Source organism: Oncorhynchus mykiss, chromosome 2 (assembly GCF_013265735.2).
Source record: "Oncorhynchus mykiss isolate Arlee chromosome 2, USDA_OmykA_1.1, whole genome shotgun sequence".
Classification (NCBI taxonomy): domain Eukaryota; kingdom Metazoa; phylum Chordata; class Actinopteri; order Salmoniformes; family Salmonidae; genus Oncorhynchus; species Oncorhynchus mykiss.
This window is the reverse complement of record NC_048566.1, coordinates 15,690,774-15,714,458: the sequence shown is the minus strand read 5'-3', so window position 1 is coordinate 15,714,458 and position 23,685 is coordinate 15,690,774. Positions and strand designations below refer to the sequence as shown.

The 23,685-nt window shown below is 42.3% G+C and overlaps 1 protein-coding gene and 1 pseudogene across 1 annotated transcript in view; both read right to left on the bottom strand.

Annotated features, from left to right (window-relative positions):
* LOC110535950 (nuclear receptor ROR-gamma-like) overlaps positions 1-13,273 on the bottom strand; it is a 28,378-nt gene extending 15,105 nt beyond the window's left edge. Inside the window, exons 1-2 of the mRNA XM_036939143.1 lie at positions 12,743-13,273; positions 7,036-7,065 (exon numbers count right to left, since the gene is read on the bottom strand). Of these exons, the coding sequence (XP_036795038.1) occupies positions 7,036-7,065; positions 12,743-12,803 (91 nt within the window). The 5' untranslated portion in view covers positions 12,804-13,273. The remainder of the gene's footprint in view (positions 1-7,035; positions 7,066-12,742) is intronic.
* A 6,742-nt stretch (positions 13,274-20,015) lies between these two features.
* On the bottom strand, positions 20,016-23,327 carry LOC110534191 (annotated as a pseudogene).
* Positions 23,328-23,685: the final 358 nt, after the last annotated feature.

Below are 23,685 nucleotides of genomic sequence, written 5' to 3'. Positions count from 1 at the left end.
GGCCTCCTTGCTCGCACACACTTTTTCAGTTCTGCCCACAAATTTTCTATAGGATTGAGGTCAGGGCTTTGTGATGGCCACTCCAATACCTTGACTTTAAGCCATTTTGCCACAACTTTGGAAGTATGCTTGGGGTCATTGTCCATTTGGAAGAACCATCTGTGACCAAGCTTTAACTTCCTGACTGATGTCTTGAGATGTTGCCTCAATATATCCACATAATTTTACTTGCTCATGATGCCATCTATTTCGTGAAGTGGCTGCGTGGTCCCATGGTATTTATACTTGCATACTATTGTTTGTACAGATGAACGTGGTACCTTCAGGCATTTGGAAATTGCTCCCAAGGATGAACCAGACTTGTGGAGGTCTACAATTTTTTCTGAGGTCTTGGTTGATTTCTTTTGATTTTCCCATGATGTCAAGCAAAGAGGCACTGAGTTTGAAGGTAGGCCTTGAAATACATCCACAGGTACACCTCCAATTGACTCAAATTATGTAAATTAGCCGATCAGAAGCTTCTAAAGCCCTGACATCATTTTCTGGACTTTTCCAAGCTGTTTAAAGGCACAGTCAACTTAGCGTATGTAAACTTCTGACCCACTGGAATTGTGATACAGTGAATTATAAGTGAAATAATCTGTCTGTAAACAATTGTTGGAAAAATTACTTGTGTCATGCACAAAGTAGATGTCCTAACAGACTTGGCAAAACTATAGTTTGTTAACAAGAAATTTGTGGAGCGGTTGAAAAACTAGTTTTAATGACTCCAACCTAAATGTATGTAAACTTCCGACTTCAACTGTAAGTATTCAGACCCATGAGTCAATACTTAGAAAACCTTCCTGGTCTTTGTGGTGGAATCTGTATTTGAAATTCACTGCTCGTCTGAGGGACCTTACAGATAATTACACGTGCGGGGTACAGAGATGAGGTAGTCATTCAAAAATCATGTTAAACACTATTATTGTACACAGAGTGAGTCCATGCAACTTATTATGTGACTTGTTAAGCAAATTTGTACTCATTAACTTATTTAGGCTTGCCATAACAAAGGGGTTGAATACTTGACTTAAGACACTTCAGTTTTTCATTTTAATTAATTTGTAAAAATGTCAAAAACACAATTACACTTTGACTTTATTGGGTATTGTATGTAGGATAGTGACAAAACATCTTACTTGAATCCATTTTGAATTTAGGCTGTAACACAACAACATGTGGTGTGAATACTTTCTGAAGGCCCTGTATTATACATAAAGAGAGTCAAATCAAATACAGTGAGGTTGTGATGGTTTCCACGACTACGTTCATTGAGCTAATGCAGAAGGGCAGTAGAAAGCCACTATCAGAGGCTATGCAGCCTAACAAAAAAAGGGCCTTTTATATAAAATGTCCATTGGCCTTCACAAGGGGTTGAATATCTCTGAGCAGCGAGTGCCATTCAGCACCTTTCCCTTGTCTTTGTATAAAGTCCCCTGTCAGCATTCTGCATTTTGCTCTGTAAACGGACGAAAAACCTCAACTTTCCTCCACCGGAAACACCCCGCTAAATTACACCCTCCAACATACAGATGCATGACAAAGAGAACACGGGGCATACGCTTATCCTTAGAGAGTAAGAGATTTACTTGAGATAACATTGGAACATTGTGTGAATACTTTGAAATAAAATCTCAAATCTAATCGATGGCACACTGACATGTTTCAACCAAAAATAACTCGTGTTTTTCTGTCAAAAAATGTTGGTCTAGATAACAATTACTTGATATGATATCATTTTTATTCATATGAATATGAAAATATGACAATAAAAATATTCAAAATGGAATCAGAAATGTTTGTTAAATATGATCAAAGAATAAAATAGCTATAAATGTAAATGTATTTAGGGTGATTATTGATCCTTAATGTTACTTACTTCTTGGTAGATTTCAACAATTTGCTATAAATGAATCAATTCCACATTTGAAACACCTAAATATGAAACATTACAAAATATAGAAGCAAATATCATAATTAGAATGAAATGACTTTAAATGAAACATCTGAGACTAAGAAATATATATGCTGTAAATATCAAATATGTATCCATCACACTTAACCTTAATATGCTCTTAATTACAATTAAAAATGTGCTATAACATATTTATAATACTAATATAACTTAATTAGTAGAGGAATCTCTGGAATTTAAGACATTTAATTGAATGTATATTTTGAAGTTTCTTGTGCCGTTTGAGACCCATTTAATGTAAGGTATTTGTTATTGGTAGGTTATTGAGCGGTGAAGCTGATGGGGGGGACAGTATGCCTCAAAATGGAAGTTGTGCATCACCCAGATGGGTGCTATATTGAAAGTGGATGCGGAAGCTATACAATTGAAAGCGCTTTGAGAGATCGTGTAAAACAACATTTTTATGCAAGGTAATCCTAGATAAATAACACTGTTTTTTTTACAGTATTGCCATGAGAATTCTCTACGTGACAAGCTTGAAGACTATATCTTAAAATAAATTATACGCATCACACTGAATTTGTTTTGATTGGAGCATCTGAATAGTTATTTTGGAAAGTGTCATTTGTGAGTAATACCATGCTGTCTGGTCAGAAGAACTGTAGCTCTCGTAAGTAAAAAAAATAACTGAAATCTTCACAATCAATAACAAAGGCAGCTTCCGTATTTCAACATAATCATTTTAGAAAGGCTGTTTTGAACCCCAGAGTCCAAGGGGAACAATAATGAGTTGTGAGGTAAACCAAGTAATGTTGATGGGTGTGTGACCGTGTGACTGTGTGACTGCTCTCTTTCATTTGTCATGTTTGGGGGTGAATGTGTTACTTCAGATTTTGGTATCAACTCTTTGAAGTAAAGTGAGGTTCTTTGGAAGTGTGTATGTGTGTGCAGCTGTCTGAACGCCCAAAAGCGTAAGGAAAGTCTTTTGAAGTAAGAGAACATCAATCTGAACAGGAATCCCCCAGAAGCATCAGCAGACTCTGTTTGTGAATGGAGAACGCCGCCTGAACCAAGCCTATATGGCTATGGTGGTGGGCCACTCTCAGAGAAAAATGAAAGATTAGAAATGCAGAAATGTTCACTGTTGTATTTAAGTAATGTCATCATTGTAAAACAGTCTACAGTTGTGTTAATTATTCTAACAGGGTTTAGGAGCGAAGGTGAAAACTCTCCTTCCTTGACATTAAAATTAGAACCCAGTGTGTGTAATATTAGAAATGACATCTGCATCATGTTATATTCAGTGACAAACACACAGGAGATATATACTGAGTGTACAAACATTCAGAACACCTTCCTAATATTGAGTTGCACCCCCTTTTGCCCTCAGAACAGCCTCAATTTGTCAGGGCCTGGACTCTACAAGGTGTCGAATGCATTCCACAGGGATGCTGGCCCATATTGACTCCAATTCTACCCAAAGTTGTGCCAAGTTGTCTGGATGTCCTTTGGGTGGTGGATCATTCTTGATACACACGGGAAACTGTGATGCAGTTCTTGACACAAACCGGTGCGCCAGGCACCTATTACCATACTCCGTTCAAAGGCAATTCAATATTTTAACTTGCCCATTCGCCCTCTGAATGACACACATACACAATCCATGTCTTAGGGCTTAAAACTCCTTCTTTAACCTGTCTCCTCCCATCAATCTACACTGATAGAAGTGGATTTGACAAGTGACATAAGGGTTGGTAGATTTCACCTGGTAATGTTTTGTACACTCAGTGTATATCACACTACCACACACACACACTGAGGCACCAACCACAGAGGGGCAGCTGTGCTACGGTGTGTGTGTGTGTGTGTGTGTGTGTGTGTGTGTGTGTGTGTGTGTGTGTGTGTGTGTGTGTGTGTGTGTGTGTGTGTGCCTACACAGTCCCTATAGCGCCATATGGATGCATAAATAGAAACTGGTGCAGAGGATGCTCTAAGAGGACCATCTCACAACACAGTACGGTCTCATGCCAAACTCACTATCCCTCTCTCCCCGTCTTCCTACACAGTCCCTGTTCCTCTCTCTTGTGTCACATTACAGACTGTATGAGTGGTAGTTCTCTTGTGTCACATCACAGACTGTGTGAGTGGTAGTTCTCTTGTGTCACATTACAGACTGTGTGAGTGGTAGTTCTCGTGTGTCACATCACAGACTGTGTGAGTGGTAGTTCTCGTGTGTCACATCACAGACTGTGTGAGTGGTAGTTCTCGTGTGTTACATTACAGACTGTGTGAGTGGTAGTTCTCGTGTGTCACATCACAGACTGTGTGAGTGGTAGTTCTCGTGTGTTACATTACAGACCGTGTGAGTGGTAGTTCTCGTGTGTCACATTACAGACTGTGTGAGTGGTAGTTCTCGTGTGTCACATCACAGACTGTGTGAGTGGTAGTGAGAGAACATGGTAATGTGTGGCTGTAATTTAAGTCTTTGAAACATAAGCAGGTAAAATACTTAGTCATATCAGGACAGTATCCATGACCACAGTAATGACACATAAATGTCCTAGCGCCGACTTACTAACCAATTAGACGCTTCAAAGATCCCTCATTTGGTTTCAAAACAACCTAAACAAGTAGTCATAGTTAACCATTTACATATTTAGACAAAAACTATCAAATATTTTGAAGACTGATTAGGCCCAACTTCCACCTTGACATTTTTATAACTACATCACTTGTGTATTTTTACAATAAGTGATAATGCTGTGCAAGATGTTTTGAAATATATACATTATTATCAAAGTAAATGGTTACATTATATCACTTCTACAGCCCTGTAGAATCAGACGAAACGGTTCTATTCGGACTCCATTATGCTTCTAGAAGAACTAGAACAAAAATAAGCAGACACTTGGGGGGGCAGGTAGCCTAGCTTGTTCAAATCCCCAAACCCCTGAACCCCCTGAAAAATCTGTCCCTTGAGCAAGACACTCAACCCTGATTGCTCCTGTAAGTGGCTCTGGATAAGAGCGTCTGCTAAATGACTCAAATGTCAAATGTAAACTTGAAGAGCAGCTACAGAGTCAAGTTGTTGGAGGTTTTGGAAAGAAACAGGACCAGGGTCTGGTGAGGATGTTGGACATGCCAACAGGCTGAAACACAGTGCACAATAATCATTCTGGAAAATGTATTTACATGATCATGTTTTGAGTTTAGAAATGAATATGACTATGAGCGGATACGTTGCTGTACTTGAAGAGTTGGAGGAATACGGAAGGAGAATGGGGGACGGAAAAAAGCCAAACAAACATACTTCAAATGTAGGCTACAGTACAGTATACACTCTCTCTCTCTCACACACAGAGAAACGGTACTGTACCGAGTAACACACATTAAATCAAGGCCATCACTCCTACCTCGCATCATCTTCACTCCACTTCTCAGTCTTCTTGTCCCTCTTTCACAAACTCTATTTCTCTCTCTCTTTCTTGTTGTCACCCTCACCCTCAATTCACAATCACTGTGAAATTGTCACTGTCACTATCTTGATCTCGCTCTCTCTCTCTCTCTCTCTCTCTCTCTCTCTCTCTCTCTCTCTCTCTCTCTCTCTCTCTCTCTCTCTCTCTCTCTCTCTCTCTCTCTCTCTCTCTCTCTCTCTCTCTCTCTCTCTCTCTCTCTCTCTCTCTCTCTCTCTCTCTCTCTCTCTCTCTCTCCTCTCCTCTCCTCTCCTCTCCTCTCCTCTCCTCTCCTCTCCTCTCTCTGTCTGTCCTTTCTCTTGCTGAGTGACTATCTTAGTGCGCCTACAGCATGGTTAGGCTCAGAGTCTCCGCTAGTCTCTCTCTCTCTCTCTTCTCTCTCTGTCTGTCCTTTCTCTTGCTGAGTGACTATCTTAGTGCGCCTACAGCATGGTTAGGCCTCAGTCTCTGCTAGTCTCTCTCTCTCTCTTTCCTCTCTCCTATCTCTGTCTGTCCTTTCTCTTGCTGAGTGACTATCTTAGTGCGCCTACAGCATGGTTAGGCCTCAGAGTCTCCGCTAGTCTCTCTCTCTCTCTCTTCTCTCTCTGTCTGTCCTTTCTCTTGCTGAGTGACTATCTTAGTGCGCCTACAGCATGGTTAGGCCTCAGAGTCACCGCTAGTCACTGCTCAAGCGCTCTGTCAGTCACACAGTGCGTGTGAAAGACAGAGGGCCTTTCCCCTTTCGCTCTCTCTCTTTTCATACGGTACTTCTTTCCCATTCTTTGTTGTGCGTAACCCCCTCACCTAGTCACCCTCAAAGCCTTAACCACTCTCTGGACCCACCAGTCTATCTCCCTCAAATATACATTGAAACACAAAAAAGTTTTATTGGCAAGAAAGGACATATACTGTACTTCTCTAACACGTCAAGAGGATTGGACTGTAGCCACAGCACAGAGTGACAGCTTAACTAGCCAATTGAGTATGGACTGACATCTGAAACAGCCAATAAAGAGAGAGCTTTCTGATGATACACATTCCATCATCCGTCTGATTATTATTCAAAGTGAAAACTAGAATCATGAAAACCAACCAGACATTTTTCAATGTTCTCGCTACACTCAAAACTAACAGGTGTGTTGTAGTCAGGAGCAGAAACAGCCCAGAAACACCACCACATGTGAAGGAGATGCTATCTGATACCATCTGCATCCAGATGCCAGAATACCAATATAGAGTTTATCTCCAAACCTAAATCCAGCAAACAGGAGAATAATGTCTACACAAAGTACCACAGGTGCATAACAGAGCTATAATGTTGATGTTGGCACCACAGAGAAACCTGTGTGTGTGTGTGTGTGTGTGTGTGTGTGTGTGTGTGTGTGTGTGTGTGTGTGTGTGTGTGTGTGTGTGTGTGTGTGTGTGTGTGTGTGTGTGTGTGTGTGTGTGTGTGTGTGTTTCAGCACAGGTGCAAATGTGTGCAAATACTAGCGATCCTGGCATAACCACACTGCATGCTCATATAACTAGCACACACATAACACATGGGCATGAACAGACAGGCATATTGAGACATAACCAAACACACACACACACACAAACACAAACACAAACACAAACACTTACTCAAATGAGTCTTCTTGGACACAGTGTCTCCTGTAGTAAAGAGAAGACAAGTTAAATTCTGCTTGAACACAAGAAACACTTCCTCTCTCACATCTTAGTTCAATGCTCTACTGTAGCTTCAGCCCCATGTCCCTCATCATCCCAACTGGGCTCATCTCAGTCTCTCTGACAGAGGAGGACTGAGTCTATGTTTCTCTGGCAATAACAATAGGGCTCCCGAGAGGCGCAGCCGTCTAAGGCACTGCATCTCAGTGCTTGAGGCGTCACTACAGACACCCTGGTTCGATTCCAGGCAGTATCACAACCGGCCGTGATAGGAAGTCCCATAGGGCGGCGCACAATTGGCCCAATGTTGTCCGGTCTTGGCTGGTGCAGGCCGTCATTGTAAATAATAGTTTGTTCTTAACTGACGTGCCTAGTTAAATAAAAAATAAAATAAAATAAAAAATAACAGAGGAGGACTGAGTCTATGTCTCTCTGACACAACAGAGGAGGACTGAGTCTATCGACTGAGTCAATGTCTCTCTGACACAACAGAAGAGGACTGAGTCTATGTCTCTCTGACACAACTGAGGAGGACTGAGTCTATGGACTGAGTCTATGTCTCTCTGACACAACTGAGGAGGACTGAGTCTATGTCTCTCTGACACAACTGAGTCTATGTCTCTCTGACACAACAGAGGAGGACTGAGTCTATGTCTCTCTGACACAACTGAGGAGGACTGAGTCTATGGACTGAGTCTATGTCTCTCTGACACAACAGAGGAGGCCTGAATCTATGTCTCTCTGACACAACGGAGGACTGAGTCTATGTCTCTCTGACACAACAGAGGAGGACTGAATCTATGTCTCTATGACACAACAGATGAGGACTGAGTCTATGTCTCTCTGACACAACGTAGGACTGAGTCTATGTCTCTCTGACACAACAGAGGAGGACTGAATCTATGTCTCTATGACACAACAGGGGAGGACTGAGTCTATGTCTCTCTGACACAAAAGAGATGGACTGAGTCTATGTCTCTCTGACACAACAGAGGACTGAGTCTATGTCTCTCTGACACAACAGAGGACTGAGTCTATGCCAGGATGATGCTGGGCCTCTGCACACAGGGCCTGATGTGTTTATAGTGTATGTTGTATGAAATTAATTGGTGTGGAAGAGCCTTGAGAAAGAGACAGTTGGGAGAGTAGGAGCTGACACAAGCAGAGTGTGGATGAAGTTTGAACTTTCTCTCAGGCACATGCAGACACACTCACACACACACATTTATACACACACACCTTGGTGAGTAAGAGACAGACACAGTTATAGTGGAGGAAGGTGGGAGTCTAGCTTTCTGACCACAATTGTGAGAAAGTTCATATTAGACTGGGTGTGTGTATGTGTGTGTGTGGGTTGTTTCCAAGCTGAGGTGTGTATTTTTAGTGTGTGTGCGTGTGTGTTGAGAGAGGGCAGGGGAGATAAGCATCACTGGGTGGAGGCAGACAGAGGCAGAGGTAGCCTGGGTCTTTGTGTCTGGGGTAGAGAAGGTCTGCTGTGGCTGTGTGCTTCCCTCTGTTTCCCCTCCTCATCAAATCACGTTTGCTTCACAAGCAGAACACAGAGGTCTGGTGAGAGCAGAGCACTTGACACACACACAGAAAACATGCACACCTAGACTCAGAAAACGCATAGACACACACACACACACACACACACACACTGCCGTTTGCGATTGTACACAAAAAGTAAGGATTTTAGTCGCTTTTCAACCTTCAGTGGACTAAGAACGTCAGCCATGCTGTCGGATCATGAGTCAATTTCATGTGATTCCAAACTAAACTAAATCCTAAACCTAAGTGTTACTGATCTGATTCCAGTGAGAGCTGCAGTGACACCTGACCCATGTGATTCCAAACTAAACTAAATCCTAAACCTAAGTGTTACTGATCTGATTCCAGTGAGAGCTGCAGTGACACCTGACCCATGTGATTCCAAACTAAACTAAATCCTAAACCTAAGTGTTACTGATCTGATTCCAGTGAGAGCTGCAGTGACACCTGACCCATGTGATTCCAAACTAAACTAAATCCTAAACCTAAGTGTTACTGATCTGATTCCAGTGAGAGCTGCAGTGACACCTGACCCATGTGATTCCAAACTAAACTAAATCCTAAACCTAAGTGTTACTGATCTGATTCCAGTGAGAGCTGCAGTGACACCTGACCCATGTGATTCCAAACTAAACCCTAAACCTAAGTGCTAATGATCTGATTCCAGTGAGAGCTGCAGTGACACCTGACCCATGTGATTCCAAACTAAACTAAATCCTAAACCTAAGTGTTACTGATCTGATTCCAGTGAGAGCTGCAGTGACACCTGACCCATGTGATTCCAAACTAAACCCTAAACCTAAGTGCTAATGATCTGATTCCAGTGAGAGCTGCAGTGACACCTGACCCATGTGATTCCAAACTAAACCCTAAACCTAAGTGCTAATGATCTGATTCCAGTGAGAGCTGCAGTGACACCTGACCCATGTGATTCCAAACTAAACCCTAAACCTAAGTGCTAATGATCTGATTCCAGTGAGAGCTGCAGTGACACCTGACCCATGTGATTCCAAACTAAACTAAATCCTAAACCTAAGTGCTAATGATCTGATTCCAGTGAGAGCTGCAGTGACACCTGACCCATGTGATTCCAAACTAAACTAAATCCTAAACCTAAGTGCTAATGATCTGATTCCAGTGAGAGCTGCAGTGACACCTGACCCATGTCACTGAGTATCAGCCCAAACCACAGTGTGGGGACTAAGAGGCCATGTTACACAAGACCAACATGAAGGCAATGGAAACCGCTATCTTCTTCTAACTCCTCAATGTGCTCTACTTTTCAAAAAGACTGGTCTGTCAGCATCAATACCAACCCACCCCATCTTATCTCTCTCTATCACTCTCTTTCTCTCCTTATCTGTCTATCTCCCTTGCTCTCTCAATCAAATCAAACAGCAGCATTCTGTCTGTTCCAATCAATGCTTTATCTGACAATGGAAGTCTTTGTTTTTGTTTTTTTGTTGAATTTTACCCCTTTTTCTCCCCAATATCGTGGTACCCAATTGTTAGTAGCTACTATCTTGTCTCATCGCTACAACTCCTGTACAGGCTCGGGAGAGACCAAGGTTGAAAGTCATGCGTCCTCCGATACACAACGAAGCCACACTGCTTCTTAACACAGCGCGCATCCAACCTGGAAGCCAGCCGCACCAATGTGTCGGAGGGTACACCGTGCACCTGGCAACCTTGGTTAGCGCGCCCTGCGCCCGGCCCGCCACAGGAGTCGCTGGTGCGCGATGAGACAAGGACATCCCTACCGACCAAGCCCTCCCTACCCCGGACGACGCTAGGCCAATTGTGCGTCGCCCCACGGACCTCCCGGTTGCGGCCGGTTACGACAGAGCGTGGGCGCCAACCCAGGGACTCTGATGGCACAGCTGGCGCTGCAGTACAGCGCCCTTAACCACTGCGCCACCCGGGAGGCCCGACAATGGAAGTCTTGCTAAGATTTAGGCGGCGCTATTTAATCAAAAGCAGTTTCCAAGGGTTTCTCTTCTCCCCGTCTCTCTATCCTGCTCTGTATGGAGATATAGCAGCTGCAGGCTGGAGAGTGACAGAAGAACACACACAGAGATAACCGCTGCATGTTACACACACACTCCACACACACACTCCACACACACACTCCACACACACACTCCACACACAATGTGATGTAATAAGGGAGCGACTGCTGGTGCATTTACGTGTGTGTGAGTGTGTGTGTGTTTGTGTGTGCGTGTTTGTATGTACACAGTATAGAAGAGAGTAGCTCTCTGGTGCATAACTGTATAGCTATCTCGATGTCCTGTCAATGTCAATGAGTAACGGAGAGAGTAATATGCAGTGTCACGGCACCGTGAGAAAGGGTTTTAATGTGTCCTAAAGCCAGATAAGTATCTAGAGGACAACTGCGGCATCATTGCAGGATATTTGTATCAGTGCAACCTCTCAGCCAGACCTGGTTAAATTTAGGGAATAAAGATGAAAATATCAATCTGAGTCTGTAGCCTATAGTGTCCATCTCACTCCATGGAGAGCCCAGTGTCTGCTGGTTCTTGATATTGAATTTCAATTTGTTTCCAATTAAGACCTAGAGTAGACAACCAGGTGAGGGGAGCTTCTAACTAATCAGTGACCTTCATTGTTTAATCAAGTACAAGGGAGAAGTTAAAACCCACAGACACTCAGCCCACCATAGAATGAGTTTGACACCTGTGGTTTAGGCTTGTTGGATGACGTCATTTAATGAATGACGTATGGAGTACGTGTGATAGAGACTGAAGGAATCTAAGTTGAAAGCCATGGTTTGATTTTAGACTGTGTAGTGCTGGGAAATGCAGCAGGCCCAAAACAGGCCCACACAGCTAAGAGCTAATCCCTGGTTTTATAGAGGATTACTGCCATGTTTACCCTCAAGGAGAGTTGCACCATCAGCTGGACAGCAGAAGAGAGGTGAGTTAATGAGAGAGGGGGAGGGAGGGGGAGGAGGTAGGGAGGAAGGGGAGGAGAGTGAATGGGGTAAGAAGAAAAAGAGCGAGGGATAGGGAAGATGGGAGGAGGGAGAGTGAATGAGGCAGGATGTGAGGGGGAAGGCAGAGAAAGAACTTGGAGGGAGGGAGCCTTGGTGATCTGACAAAGACAGCGTGAGGGGGTAAGAGAGAGAGAACGAGACAACTAATGTGTAAGAGAGAGACATAGTGACGGGGATAGATAAGAGATAAAAAGAGAGAAGGAGCTAAAGATGGAGAGAGGGGAGAGATAAGCATTAGAATGAGGCTCTCTTAAAGGAGGGGACAGGGTGATGGGGGAGGAGAGGGAGAAGGGGACGGGGTGATGGGGGAGGAGAAGGGGACAGGGTGATGGGGGAGGAGAGGGAGAAGGGGACAGGGTGATGGGGGAGGAGAGGGAGAAGGGGACAGGGTGATGGGGGAGGAGAGGGAGAAGGGGATAGGGTGATGGGGGAGGAGAGGGAGAAGGGGACAGGGTGATGGGGAGGAGAGGGAGAAGGAGAAGGGGACAGGGTGATGGGGGAGGAGAGAGAGAAGGGGACAGGGTGATGGGGGAGGAGAGGGAGAAGGATAAGGGGACAGGGTGATGGGGGAGGAGAGAGAGAAGGGGACAGGGTGATGGGGGAGGAGAGGGAGAAGGATAAGGGGACAGGGTGATGGGGGAGGAGAGGGAGAAGGGGACAGGGTGATGGGGGAGGAGAGAGAGAAGGGAACAGGGTGTTGGGGGAGGAGAGGGAGAAGGGGACAGGGACTGAATACCAACACTCATACATCACTTCTGTAATCCCTATGTGTGCTCCCACTACACAATAGTCAATGCTATAGACTGGCAAACACGTGTGTCTTTGTGTGTGCATACATGTGCACACAAGCACACACACACACACACAGAGTATATTGCAATGTGCACACATACACATACATTCACCTTTAAATCTGCATTAATTTATCATGCAAATCTGTGACCTTTTCATTTTACCCAATCCACAATGTATAGCTAAAACACTAATAGTTGCATCTGCAAATAATTTACATTGTGAAATGTAAATGACTGAATAGAACCCTACACATGAATACACTAGGCCTAGCCTATCAGTAATCAAGATAATATATCTCACCTCTTTTGATTGGCTCTTCTGTAGTGATGTGTTCGGGTGATTCGGGCTCCTCATATTCCATAACTCCCCCCGTCAAAACAAACTGCGTGTGCTTGCACCTGGCTCTGACACACACTACGCCACTTCACACTCCTGGGACAAGCGTGTCTACACACCCCTTTATATTGTATATTCTACCGCGCGTTTTGCTGTGCACTTAGTATGCAATGCACCATAAATAACTTCAAAAACTTTGGATCTTTAATTCTAAATATATAGAACTACCTGCTGCTCTAGAGGCAGGGACGGCGCATGCGCTTTAAAACATGCACTACCATCTCTGTTAAGAGTCAGTACGCTCATTTACTCTGACAACGTCTTTGTCATTTTCTGTTGTCACTCTCTCTCCATATTCCGTATTGTCTTCACGTGAGGATAATATCAGCCAACTTCATTTTTGCAACGAACTTCCTTGTACAAGCAGTTCAGGCTACTCCGGTTTCAACCCGCTTGCTCTTTGCGCCCTGGCTGTCGTCCCGAGCTCCGCTCAGAGGTTATGTCACCAGGACTTATGTAATAACTCACGGCCGTTTGTTTGTTGCAGCGGGTCCGTCTTTATTCTGTAGTTCCCGGTTTAAACATAGCCCAACCAACGCATTTGCCTAAATAAATATGAGGGCAGGCAAGCAAAACCCAAAACGTTTAGGCCTATAGGCTAGGCCTATATGTTTGTCTGGAGTTTTTTTTCAGTAGCTTGATATATGATACAGCCTATGGAAATATAAGAAAATGTGTCATTATAGACTAATTATCAAACGTTGTGTTTTATTTGATTGCTTTCCTCTTCGGTTTTAATTACGGTCATTAATAGAAGCGCATGTAGTCTCCAGCAGTGTGAATTGTAAAGGGTTACCAAGGTTGGTTTACCCGTTACATAATTTACAACGCACTGAATTATCCGTGTGTAAACAAATTACTGTATTTAACCACTACAGTTACTTAACCTGTTTGTTGTTGATGGTTCTAACTTAGGTCATATCAGATTTAAGCAATTTAATTATTTGTTTTGTGGGCTATAAATAGCTACAATAGTTGGGAGCAAATTGTAACCAACCGTCCTAAACAAAAGCAAGTGGTGACCTGCGCATGCGCTGTACAACATGCACTATCATCTCTGTTATAGTTACTCAACTCATTTACTCTGAGAACGTCTTTGTCATTTTGTCATTCTCTGTTGTCACTCTTCCTATTCCGCCTTGTCTTCAGGTCTCGAGATAACATCAGCCAACTTCATTTTCAGTTCAGTTCAGGCTACTCAGGTTTCACCCGGGATGAACAGTGTTCCCGTTAATTTTGGTGTGGTCTCAAGAAGAGGACGGTGAAAATCTCGAACTCTGCGTTTGAAGCTCTGCGGTAGAGCGACTGTTGCACTTTTGATTGCGCAAGAAAGGTGCGTCAGTGCTATCCTTTTTTAATTACTGCCGCGCGGTTCAGCAACTGTCGGTTTCCTTCGGCTGGACCAGCGATATAGGTTTAACTGTCTCAGTGAGGTGATCTGCTTATTATTTAGTCTATATGATATGGCATTTGTGTGAGCAAGGCCATCAATCTGTAAAGAGATAAATCAGATCAATACATAACTGACAATATGCCAGGGCCACAGGTTATGGCAATCAAATATGAGATAAAATATGACAAAAATCGAATCTCTCACAGTGAAAGAAAGCTTTACTACTCTCTGGACATACAATGAATGTGTGTTTTTGTGGTTTTAACAAAATGAAATGACTGGAAAGTTGTCCACCTCAGTTCCACTGCACCCTCGCTCCTCACAGCCCATCTGACCACACCTGAGTCTCAGACTCTCCCTACCGCAGCTCTGGCTGTGTCCTAAACTCACGCACACACACCTGCTCTGCAGCCATCTCCAATATGAGGAGAGAAACTCGAGGGGCCTAAGGGAGGGGGGATGGGGGAGTTCACACCTAACCACACACACACACACAGCAAAATACTCCAAAACCAAACCAGTACACTGTGTGCATGTATTTCATGAGGAGGGACACTGAAGGGTTCCTATGAAACACTAATTATATCAGAAACTCCAGAGAAATGGGCCACTAGTATCAGTTAGTTACCAGACATATTATTTTCAGTTAGCTTTCATTTCTAGTATTATCAGTTAGTTACCATGCCTGCTAGTATCAGTTAGTTACCATGCCTAGTATTATCAATTAGTTACCATGCCTAGTATTATCAGTTAGTTACCATGCCTAGTATTATCAGTTAGTTACCATGCCTGCTAGTATCAGTTAGTTACCATGCCTACTAGTATCAGTTAGTTACCATGCCTACTAGTATCAGTTAGTTACCATGCCTGCTAGTATCAGTTAGTTACCATGCCTACTAGTATCAGTTAGTTACCATGCCTGCTAGTATCAGTTAGTTACCATGCCTACTAGTATCAGTTAGTTACCATGCCTAGTATTATCAGTTAGTTACCATGCCTGCTAGTATCAGTTAGTTACCATGCCTAGTATTATCAGTTAGTTACCATGCCTGCTAGTATCAGTTAGTTACCATGCCTAGTATTATCAGTTAGTTACCATGCCTGCTAGTATCAGTTAGTTACCATGCCTAGTATTATCAATTAGTTACCATGCCTAGTATTATCAGTTAGTTACCATGCCTACTACTATCAGTTAGTTACCATGCCTAGTATTGTAAGTTAGTTACCATGCCTACTAGTATCAGTTAGTTACCATGCCTAGTATTATCAATTAGTTACCATGCCTAGTATTATCAGTTAGTTACCATGCCTACTACTATCAGTTAGTTACCATGCCTAGTATTATAAGTTAGTTACCATGCCTACTAGTATCAGTTAGTTACCATGCCTAGTATTATCAGTTAGTTACCATGCCTACTACTATCAGTTAATTACCATGCCTAGTATTATCAATTAGTTACCATGCCTACTACTATCAGTTAGTTACCATGCCTACTAGTATAGTGTTAGTTACCATGCCTAGTATTATCAGTTAGTTACCATGCCTACTACTATCAGTTAGTTACCATGCCTAGTATTATCAGTTAGTTACCATGCCTACTAGTATCAGTTAGTTACCATGCCTAGTATTATCAGTTAGGTACCATGCCTACTACTATCAGTTAGTTACCATGCCTAGTATTATCAAATCAAATTTTATTAATAGTTAGTTACCATGCCTACTAGTATCAGTTAGTTACCATGCCTACTAGTATCAGTTAGTTACCATGCCTAGTATCAGTTAGTTACCATGCCTACTAGTATCAGTTAGTTACCATGCCTAGTATTATCAGTTAGTTATCATGCCTACTAGTATCAGTTAGTTACCATGCATAGTATTATCAGTTAGTTACCATGCCTACTACTATAAGTTAGTTACCATGCCTACTAGTATCAGTTAGTTACCATGCCTAGTATTATCAGTTAGTTACCATGCCTGCTAGTATCAGTTAGTTACCATGCCTAGTATTATCAGTTAGTTACCATGCCTAGTATTATCAGTTAGTTACCATGCCTAGTATTATCAGTTAGTTACCATGCCTGCTAGTATCAGTTAGTTACCATGCCTACTAGTATCAGTTAGTTACCATGCCTACTAGTATCAGTTAGTTACCATGCCTGCTAGTATCAGTTAGTTACCATGCCTACTAGTATCAGTTAGTTACCATGCCTGCTAGTATCAGTTAGTTACCATGCCTACTAGTATCAGTTAGTTACCATGCCTAGTATTATCAGTTAGTTACCATGCCTGCTAGTATCAGTTAGTTACCATGCCTAGTATTATCAGTTAGTTACCATGCCTGCTAGTATCAGTTAGTTACCATGCCTAGTATTATCAGTTAGTTACCATGCCTGCTAGTATCAGTTAGTTACCATGCCTAGTATTATCAATTAGTTACCATGCCTAGTATTATCAGTTAGTTACCATGCCTACTACTATCAGTTAGTTACCATGCCTAGTATTGTAAGTTAGTTACCATGCCTACTAGTATCAGTTAGTTACCATGCCTAGTATTATCAATTAGTTACCATGCCTAGTATTATCAGTTAGTTACCATGCCTACTACTATCAGTTAGTTACCATGCCTAGTATTATAAGTTAGTTACCATGCCTACTAGTATCAGTTAGTTACCATGCCTAGTATTATCAGTTAGTTACCATGCCTACTACTATCAGTTAATTACCATGCCTAGTATTATCAATTAGTTACCATGCCTACTACTATCAGTTAGTTACCATGCCTACTAGTATAGTGTTAGTTACCATGCCTAGTATTATCAGTTAGTTACCATGCCTACTACTATCAGTTAGTTACCATGCCTAGTATTATCAGTTAGTTACCATGCCTACTAGTATCAGTTAGTTACCATGCCTAGTATTATCAGTTAGGTACCATGCCTACTACTATCAGTTAGTTACCATGCCTAGTATTATCAAATCAAATTTTATTAATAGTTAGTTACCATGCCTACTAGTATCAGTTAGTTACCATGCCTACTAGTATCAGTTAGTTACCATGCCTAGTATCAGTTAGTTACCATGCCTACTAGTATCAGTTAGTTACCATGCCTAGTATTATCAGTTAGTTATCATGCCTACTAGTATCAGTTAGTTACCATGCATAGTATTATCAGTTAGTTACCATGCCTACTACTATAAGTTAGTTACCATGCCTAGTATTATCAATTAGTTACCATGCCTAGTATTATCAATTAGTTATCATGCCTACTAGTATAGTGTTAGTTACCATGCCTACTAGTATCAGTTAGTTACCATGCCTAGTATTATCAGTTAGTTACCATGCCTACTACTATCAGTTAGTTACCATGCCTAGTATTATCAAATCAAATTGTATTATCAGTTAGTTACCATGCCTACTAGTATCAGTTAGTTACCATGCCTACTAGTATCAGTTAGTTACCATGCCTAGTATCAGTTAGTTACCATGCCTACTAGTATCAGTTAGTTACCATGCCTACTAGTATCAGTTAGTTACCATGCCTAGTATCAGTTAGTTACCATGCCTACTAGTATCAGTTAGTTACCATGCCTACTAGTATCAGTTAGTTACCATGCCTAGTATTATCAGTTAGTTACCATGCCTACTAGTATCAGTTAGTTACCATGCCTAGTATTATCAGTTAGTTACCATGCCTACTACTATCAGTTAGTTACCATGCCTACTACTATCAGTTAATTACCATGCCTAGTATTATCAGCTAGTTACCATGCCTAGTATTATCAGTTAGTTACCATGCCTACTACTATCAGTTAGTTACCATGCCTACTACTATCAGTTAATTACCATGCCTACTACTATCAGTTAGTTACCATGCCTACTACTATCAGTTAATTACCATGCCTACTACTATCAGTTAGTTACCATGCCTACTACTATCAGTTAGTTACCATGCCTAGTATTATCAGTTAGTTACCATGCCTACTAGTATCAGTTAGTTACCATGCCTAGTATTATCAGTTAGTTACCATGCCTACTAGTATCAGTTAATTACCATGCCTAGTATTATCAGTTAGTTACCATGCCTAGTATTATCAGTTAGTTACCATGCCTAGTATTATCAGTTAGTTACCATGCCTACTAGTATCAGTTAGTACCATGCCTACTAGTATCAGTTAGTTACCATGCCTACTAGTATCAGTTAGTTACCATGCCTAGTATTATCAGTTAGTTACCATGCCTACTAGTATCAGTTAGTTACCATGCCTAGTATTATCAGTTAGTTACCATGCCTACTACTATCAGTCAGTTACCATGCCTAGTATTATCAGTTAGTTACCATGCCTACTACTATCAGTTAGTTACCATGCCTACTACTATCAGTTAGTTACCATGCCTACTACTATCAGTTAGTTACCATGCCTACTATTATCAGTTAGTTACCATGCCTACTAGTATCAGTTAGTTACCATGCCTAGTATTATCAGTTAGTTACCATGCCTACTAGTATCAGTTAATTACCATGCCTAGTATTATCAGTTAGTTACCATGCCTAGTATTATCAGTTAGTTACCATGCCTAGTGTTATAAGTTAGTTACCATGCCTAGTATTATCAGTTAGTTACCATGCCTAGTATTATCAGTTAGTCACCATGCCTACTAGTATCAGTTAGTTGCCATGTCTAGTATTTACCATGCCTAGTATTTACCATGCCTAGTATCATTTAGTTACCATGCCTAGTATTATCAGTTAGTTACCACTAACTGATAATTTACCATGCCTAGTATCAGTTAGTTACCATGCCTAGTATTTACCATGCCTAGTATTATCAGTTAGTTCCCACTAACTGATAATACTAGTGTCAGTTAGTTACCATGCCTACTAGTATCAGTTCATTACAATGCTTACTAGTATCCGTTAGTTATCATGCCTAGTATTATCAGTTAGTTACCATGCCTACTAGTATCAGTTCATTACAATGCTTACTAGTATCAGTTAGTTACCATGCCTAGTAGTATCAGTCAGTTACCATGCCTAGTATTATCAGTTAGTTACCATGCCTAGTATTATCAGTTAGTTACCATGCCTACTACTATCAGTTAGTTACCATGCCTAGTATTATCAGTTAGTTACCATGCCTAGTATTATCAGTTAGTTACCATGCCTGCTATTATGAGTTCGTTACCATGCCTACTATGTGTTATGAGTGCATATGATACCTGAAGAGTCTAATAAAGTAGCATTTTGTTAAGGCTATGTGGTCTGCTGGGTTTATGCTGACAGAATCCTCTGAACTCTGTGATGTGGACAACGTGTCAGTTTTTACGGTAATGCTGCCTGTCATTCATTTCTTACTGGAAGGGGATCATTCACAAAGAGGGAGGGGTCAGAGACAAGACAGACTGACAAATAAAGAGAAAGAGAGAGGGAGACAGACAGTGACAGAGAGGATGGAAAGAAGAGGGGAAAGAAGGAAGAAGGGGTGAGAGGGAGACAGACAGCGACAAAGAGAGAGAGGAAGGAAAGAAGGGGGGAAAGGAAGAAGGGGTGAGAGGGAGACAGACAGCGACAGAGAGAGAGAGGAAGGAAAGAAGAGGGGAAAGAAGGAAGAAGGGGTGAGAGGGAGATGTAGATTCGTAGAGAGAAGGCGACAGATGAAGAGAAAAGGGTCTGTATGACATCAGTCTGTCTGAAGTTTGTTTATAACACATGGACCAGTGAGAATGGAAAAGTTATCCCCCATTGAGCCAGATACCATTGAAAAACAGTCTACAGTACCCAAGAGGTAAAGCTTTATTCAAGAGGTCATAATGGTCACAAAATAACATATGGGCAATGATTAAAATCTCAAACTGTAAAAGGCCCAATAAATTATAAATAATTATACAAATAAAATACAAAAAATAAACTTAAAATACAAAAAATAAACTATCTATTAAATATTTCGGAGTGGCTGTGGATCCAACTTTTCTAGACCCCTCATTCCGACGGCTAAAAGCCTCTTTACACACAGTCTCTGTTCTACTAGAGAACAAGCTACGCTGGTGAATGGTGCTCGTTTGATGAAGTTAGATCAAAGCTGAATCAATGTCTGCCAGATCACACACAATGATGGTATTCTACATAACAGAACCCAATATAATAGTGTAGTATAAAATTACTGCAAGACAAAACACCACCTAATTTCTTATGGGATTTTAGGATGATTGTGCAAATGGGCACATTTTTCTCTCATGTGGCCAAAACTCAACAGCACGTGCCACTAGGCAAAATATGTGCTATGACTGAAACTAGACACAGGTATGCAGATGCTGCATGGACGTTTCACATGAAGATTATCAGTCACAATCGACTGTGAAAGGTGAAGGGAGGTGCGTAAAGTAGAGAATTCTGCACATGCAGAAGTGTCGGGACCTTTAGCTGTTGGGAAGAAGGGTTCAGAAAAGCTGTATCTACAGCCTCGACCTAAATATAATATACCAGAGGTTATGTCCTTCACTCTGACTGGAGCTGGTTGTACAGGAGTGTGTAACAGTGGAGAAAGAGAGGTACAATATCCACAACCGGTTGTGTCTATAAAATACAGTATCTGTAGGCTATGTCAGTGGAGCGCAAGGCATCAGGTGTCTCAGGCGAACTGCTAGAGCTAAGAAGATTACTGGATCTGACAGTCATAACCACACACACACACACTCAAACATACACACTCCCATGCTCAGGTACTGATATACACCCAAACATTTGTGTGCATACAAACACACCCCCTAGGAAGTCAGTGCTGATTCTGATATTGTGTTTGTAGCGTCTGGTTGGTCGATGAGCTGGCCTATCCATCATCCTCCTAATAGGTGTCCCATTGTGATTGACAGAAACAGCCCTGAGAGAAGGAGAAGGAGAGAGAGCGAGGGAGAAGGAGAGCGAGAGAGGGAGAAGGAGAGAGAGAAGGAGAAGGAGAGAGAGAAGGAGAAGTAGAGAGAGGGAGAAGGAGAGTGAGAGAGAGAGAGAAGGATGAGGGAAAAGAGAGAAACATACTAAGACTGAGAGAACACTTCAGACTGACTGAAAGTCCAATGACACACGTCTAAAACACAACCAACACGTGAGGGTGGGTGGCAGTACCTGTGGCCTCTGTGTGTAGTTTGGAGCTGTACGTGTTGGTCACTTGACAGGAAACAAAGGTTTTCCGTCCCTCCTTCTTATCCAATGAGCAGGTGAGCAGCACTGTACTACCCAATGGGATGGGGCTTTGGGGAGTAGAGGCGGGATACAGTATTTGTCATAACCGGGAAATGTGGTCAGGAAAAATCTAGAACCTCACTTAGAACCCTACAATAATGACCACAATACCATGAAAACATGTTTTTAGAGCTTAATAAGCTGTGAGTGAGTGATGGAGAGAGTGAGGGAGAAGGTGTGTGTACCTGCGGTAGTTGATGTTGAGGTTGGCAGTCATGACAGGCCCAGAGAGGTAGGTGGCGTGGGTCCCCATTACAGTGTCAATCATGGTAGATATTGCCCCCCCATGGACGTGCCTGGAATCACACACATCATTTATAAACATTACACTTCTGACTAACTATGGTGTTTAAATGCTAGCAGTTGATTGTGTAATTTTTACAGAGATACACACACAAGGACAAACATTGTTACAGTATACGCATGCCATCGGCACACACACACACAAACAGCTCACCCCGGGGGTCCCTCCAGTAGGTGGCCAGCCTGGAACACACACACACACTTCTGCTCCTGCTTGTTGACAAACACGACGTACTCGAAAGCTGCACCTTGCTCCCTGATGTTCCGCGTGAAGACGAGCCTTCGACTGAATGATCTTACTCAAATACACCCCACCTTGGAAGGAGAGACACACATATAGACAACATCTTACTCAGATACACCAGACCTTGGAAGGAGAGACACACAGAGTTACACACATACCCACAACATCTTACTCAGACACTATGCCCAGGATATGAGAGAGACAGGATTATACAAACACATTTTTTTACGCCACATTTTAGTAATTTATCTTGTCCAGAGTGACTTACAGTAGTGAGTGCATGCATTTTCGTACACACACACACACCATCCATATGTGGAAGAAACCCTTCCTTACTGTACCTGTGGCATACTTGAGGGAGCGGTTATAGCTGGGCAGTCTTCTCCAGACCCCTCACTTCTTCTCTCCATCATCTGTCTCTACCTCACACTGGCTGTTATAGTGCTCATACAGACGCCTCATGTCGGAGCCCCAGGACGAGTTGGGCAGGCTGAAGTCCCGTGGCTGGAAAGAGAAAGGCCAGGGCAGCACCTAGTGGACAAACACTACTATTACACCCTCATCCATACTTTATTACAGTATTATCTGACTGAGTACAGGGGGTCCCACTGTATGACAACAGAACAGCATGACACGGCAGAAACATCCAGAACGTAAAACATTACAGCACAGTTCACAATGCACATTGTGGGAAAAAATAATGTTTCTATCGGCAGTAACGTTCGGGAAAAGGGAACCATGACAAATGTTTAGGTAAGATGAATCATGACTCACATGTTCTCACTCACATTGCCCTTGACAGTAGGCTACACTAATGTTAGGGCTGTTTGTAGCTAGCTAAATATGTGTGACTGTGTGTGTTTCTGGACCTACCGCCATGGTTCGGACACTGTTGATAGAGGACCAGGGAAGCTGGACCCTCTTTGAGTCATTTGTTGTCTGATGTTGGTGTTGAAATTTCCCTTTGAGATTTCACGTCCCAACATTTTGGCACAGTCCCCTGGACATCTGCTGCACTCCTGTTCGTATCATTATGACAATGTTGGGGTAAGATTGCCAAGCCCTATTCTGATGTAACTACAAGTTACTGTAACGTTACGGTTACTACTAGCCAGCCCTTCAGCTTTACTGACTAGTGGCTGTTGTATGATAGCAATACACATTCAGAATCAAACCTAACATAGAACTTTCTACTGTAACAAACTAACAACAGGAGGATAAATACGGAGCTTTTGTCAATTTTGCATCGCCTCTGGTTTGGCTGGTAGAAGGACTTTCATGTGTTTGTCATCGCCCCATGTTACCACTTCCTGCACAAGGAAAGACAACGGGCAACACGCGTCATGCTGGTCATGTGATCTGTATCGTTCACTGTAATTAGCAGCGAAGGACGGATATTTCCGGCTACATAGGTCAGTTACCATGCCAACGTAGACAGACTCTACTCTGTCTATTGAGACGCTGACATTTTTTTAACCATTTATTCGTTTATTGTGCAGTCTTTGTTAAAGGAAGATACGTGTGACTATTTATTTCAAATAAACTGCCAACAGGATGTTTGGTTGTGAGGAACGACGTTCCAAAAACAAACTTGTGCAGAGGGCGAGAGACAGAATCAAGGTAAGCATGTCACTACTAAGCAACACACAGACAAAAAAGTGGTCAGCTAAG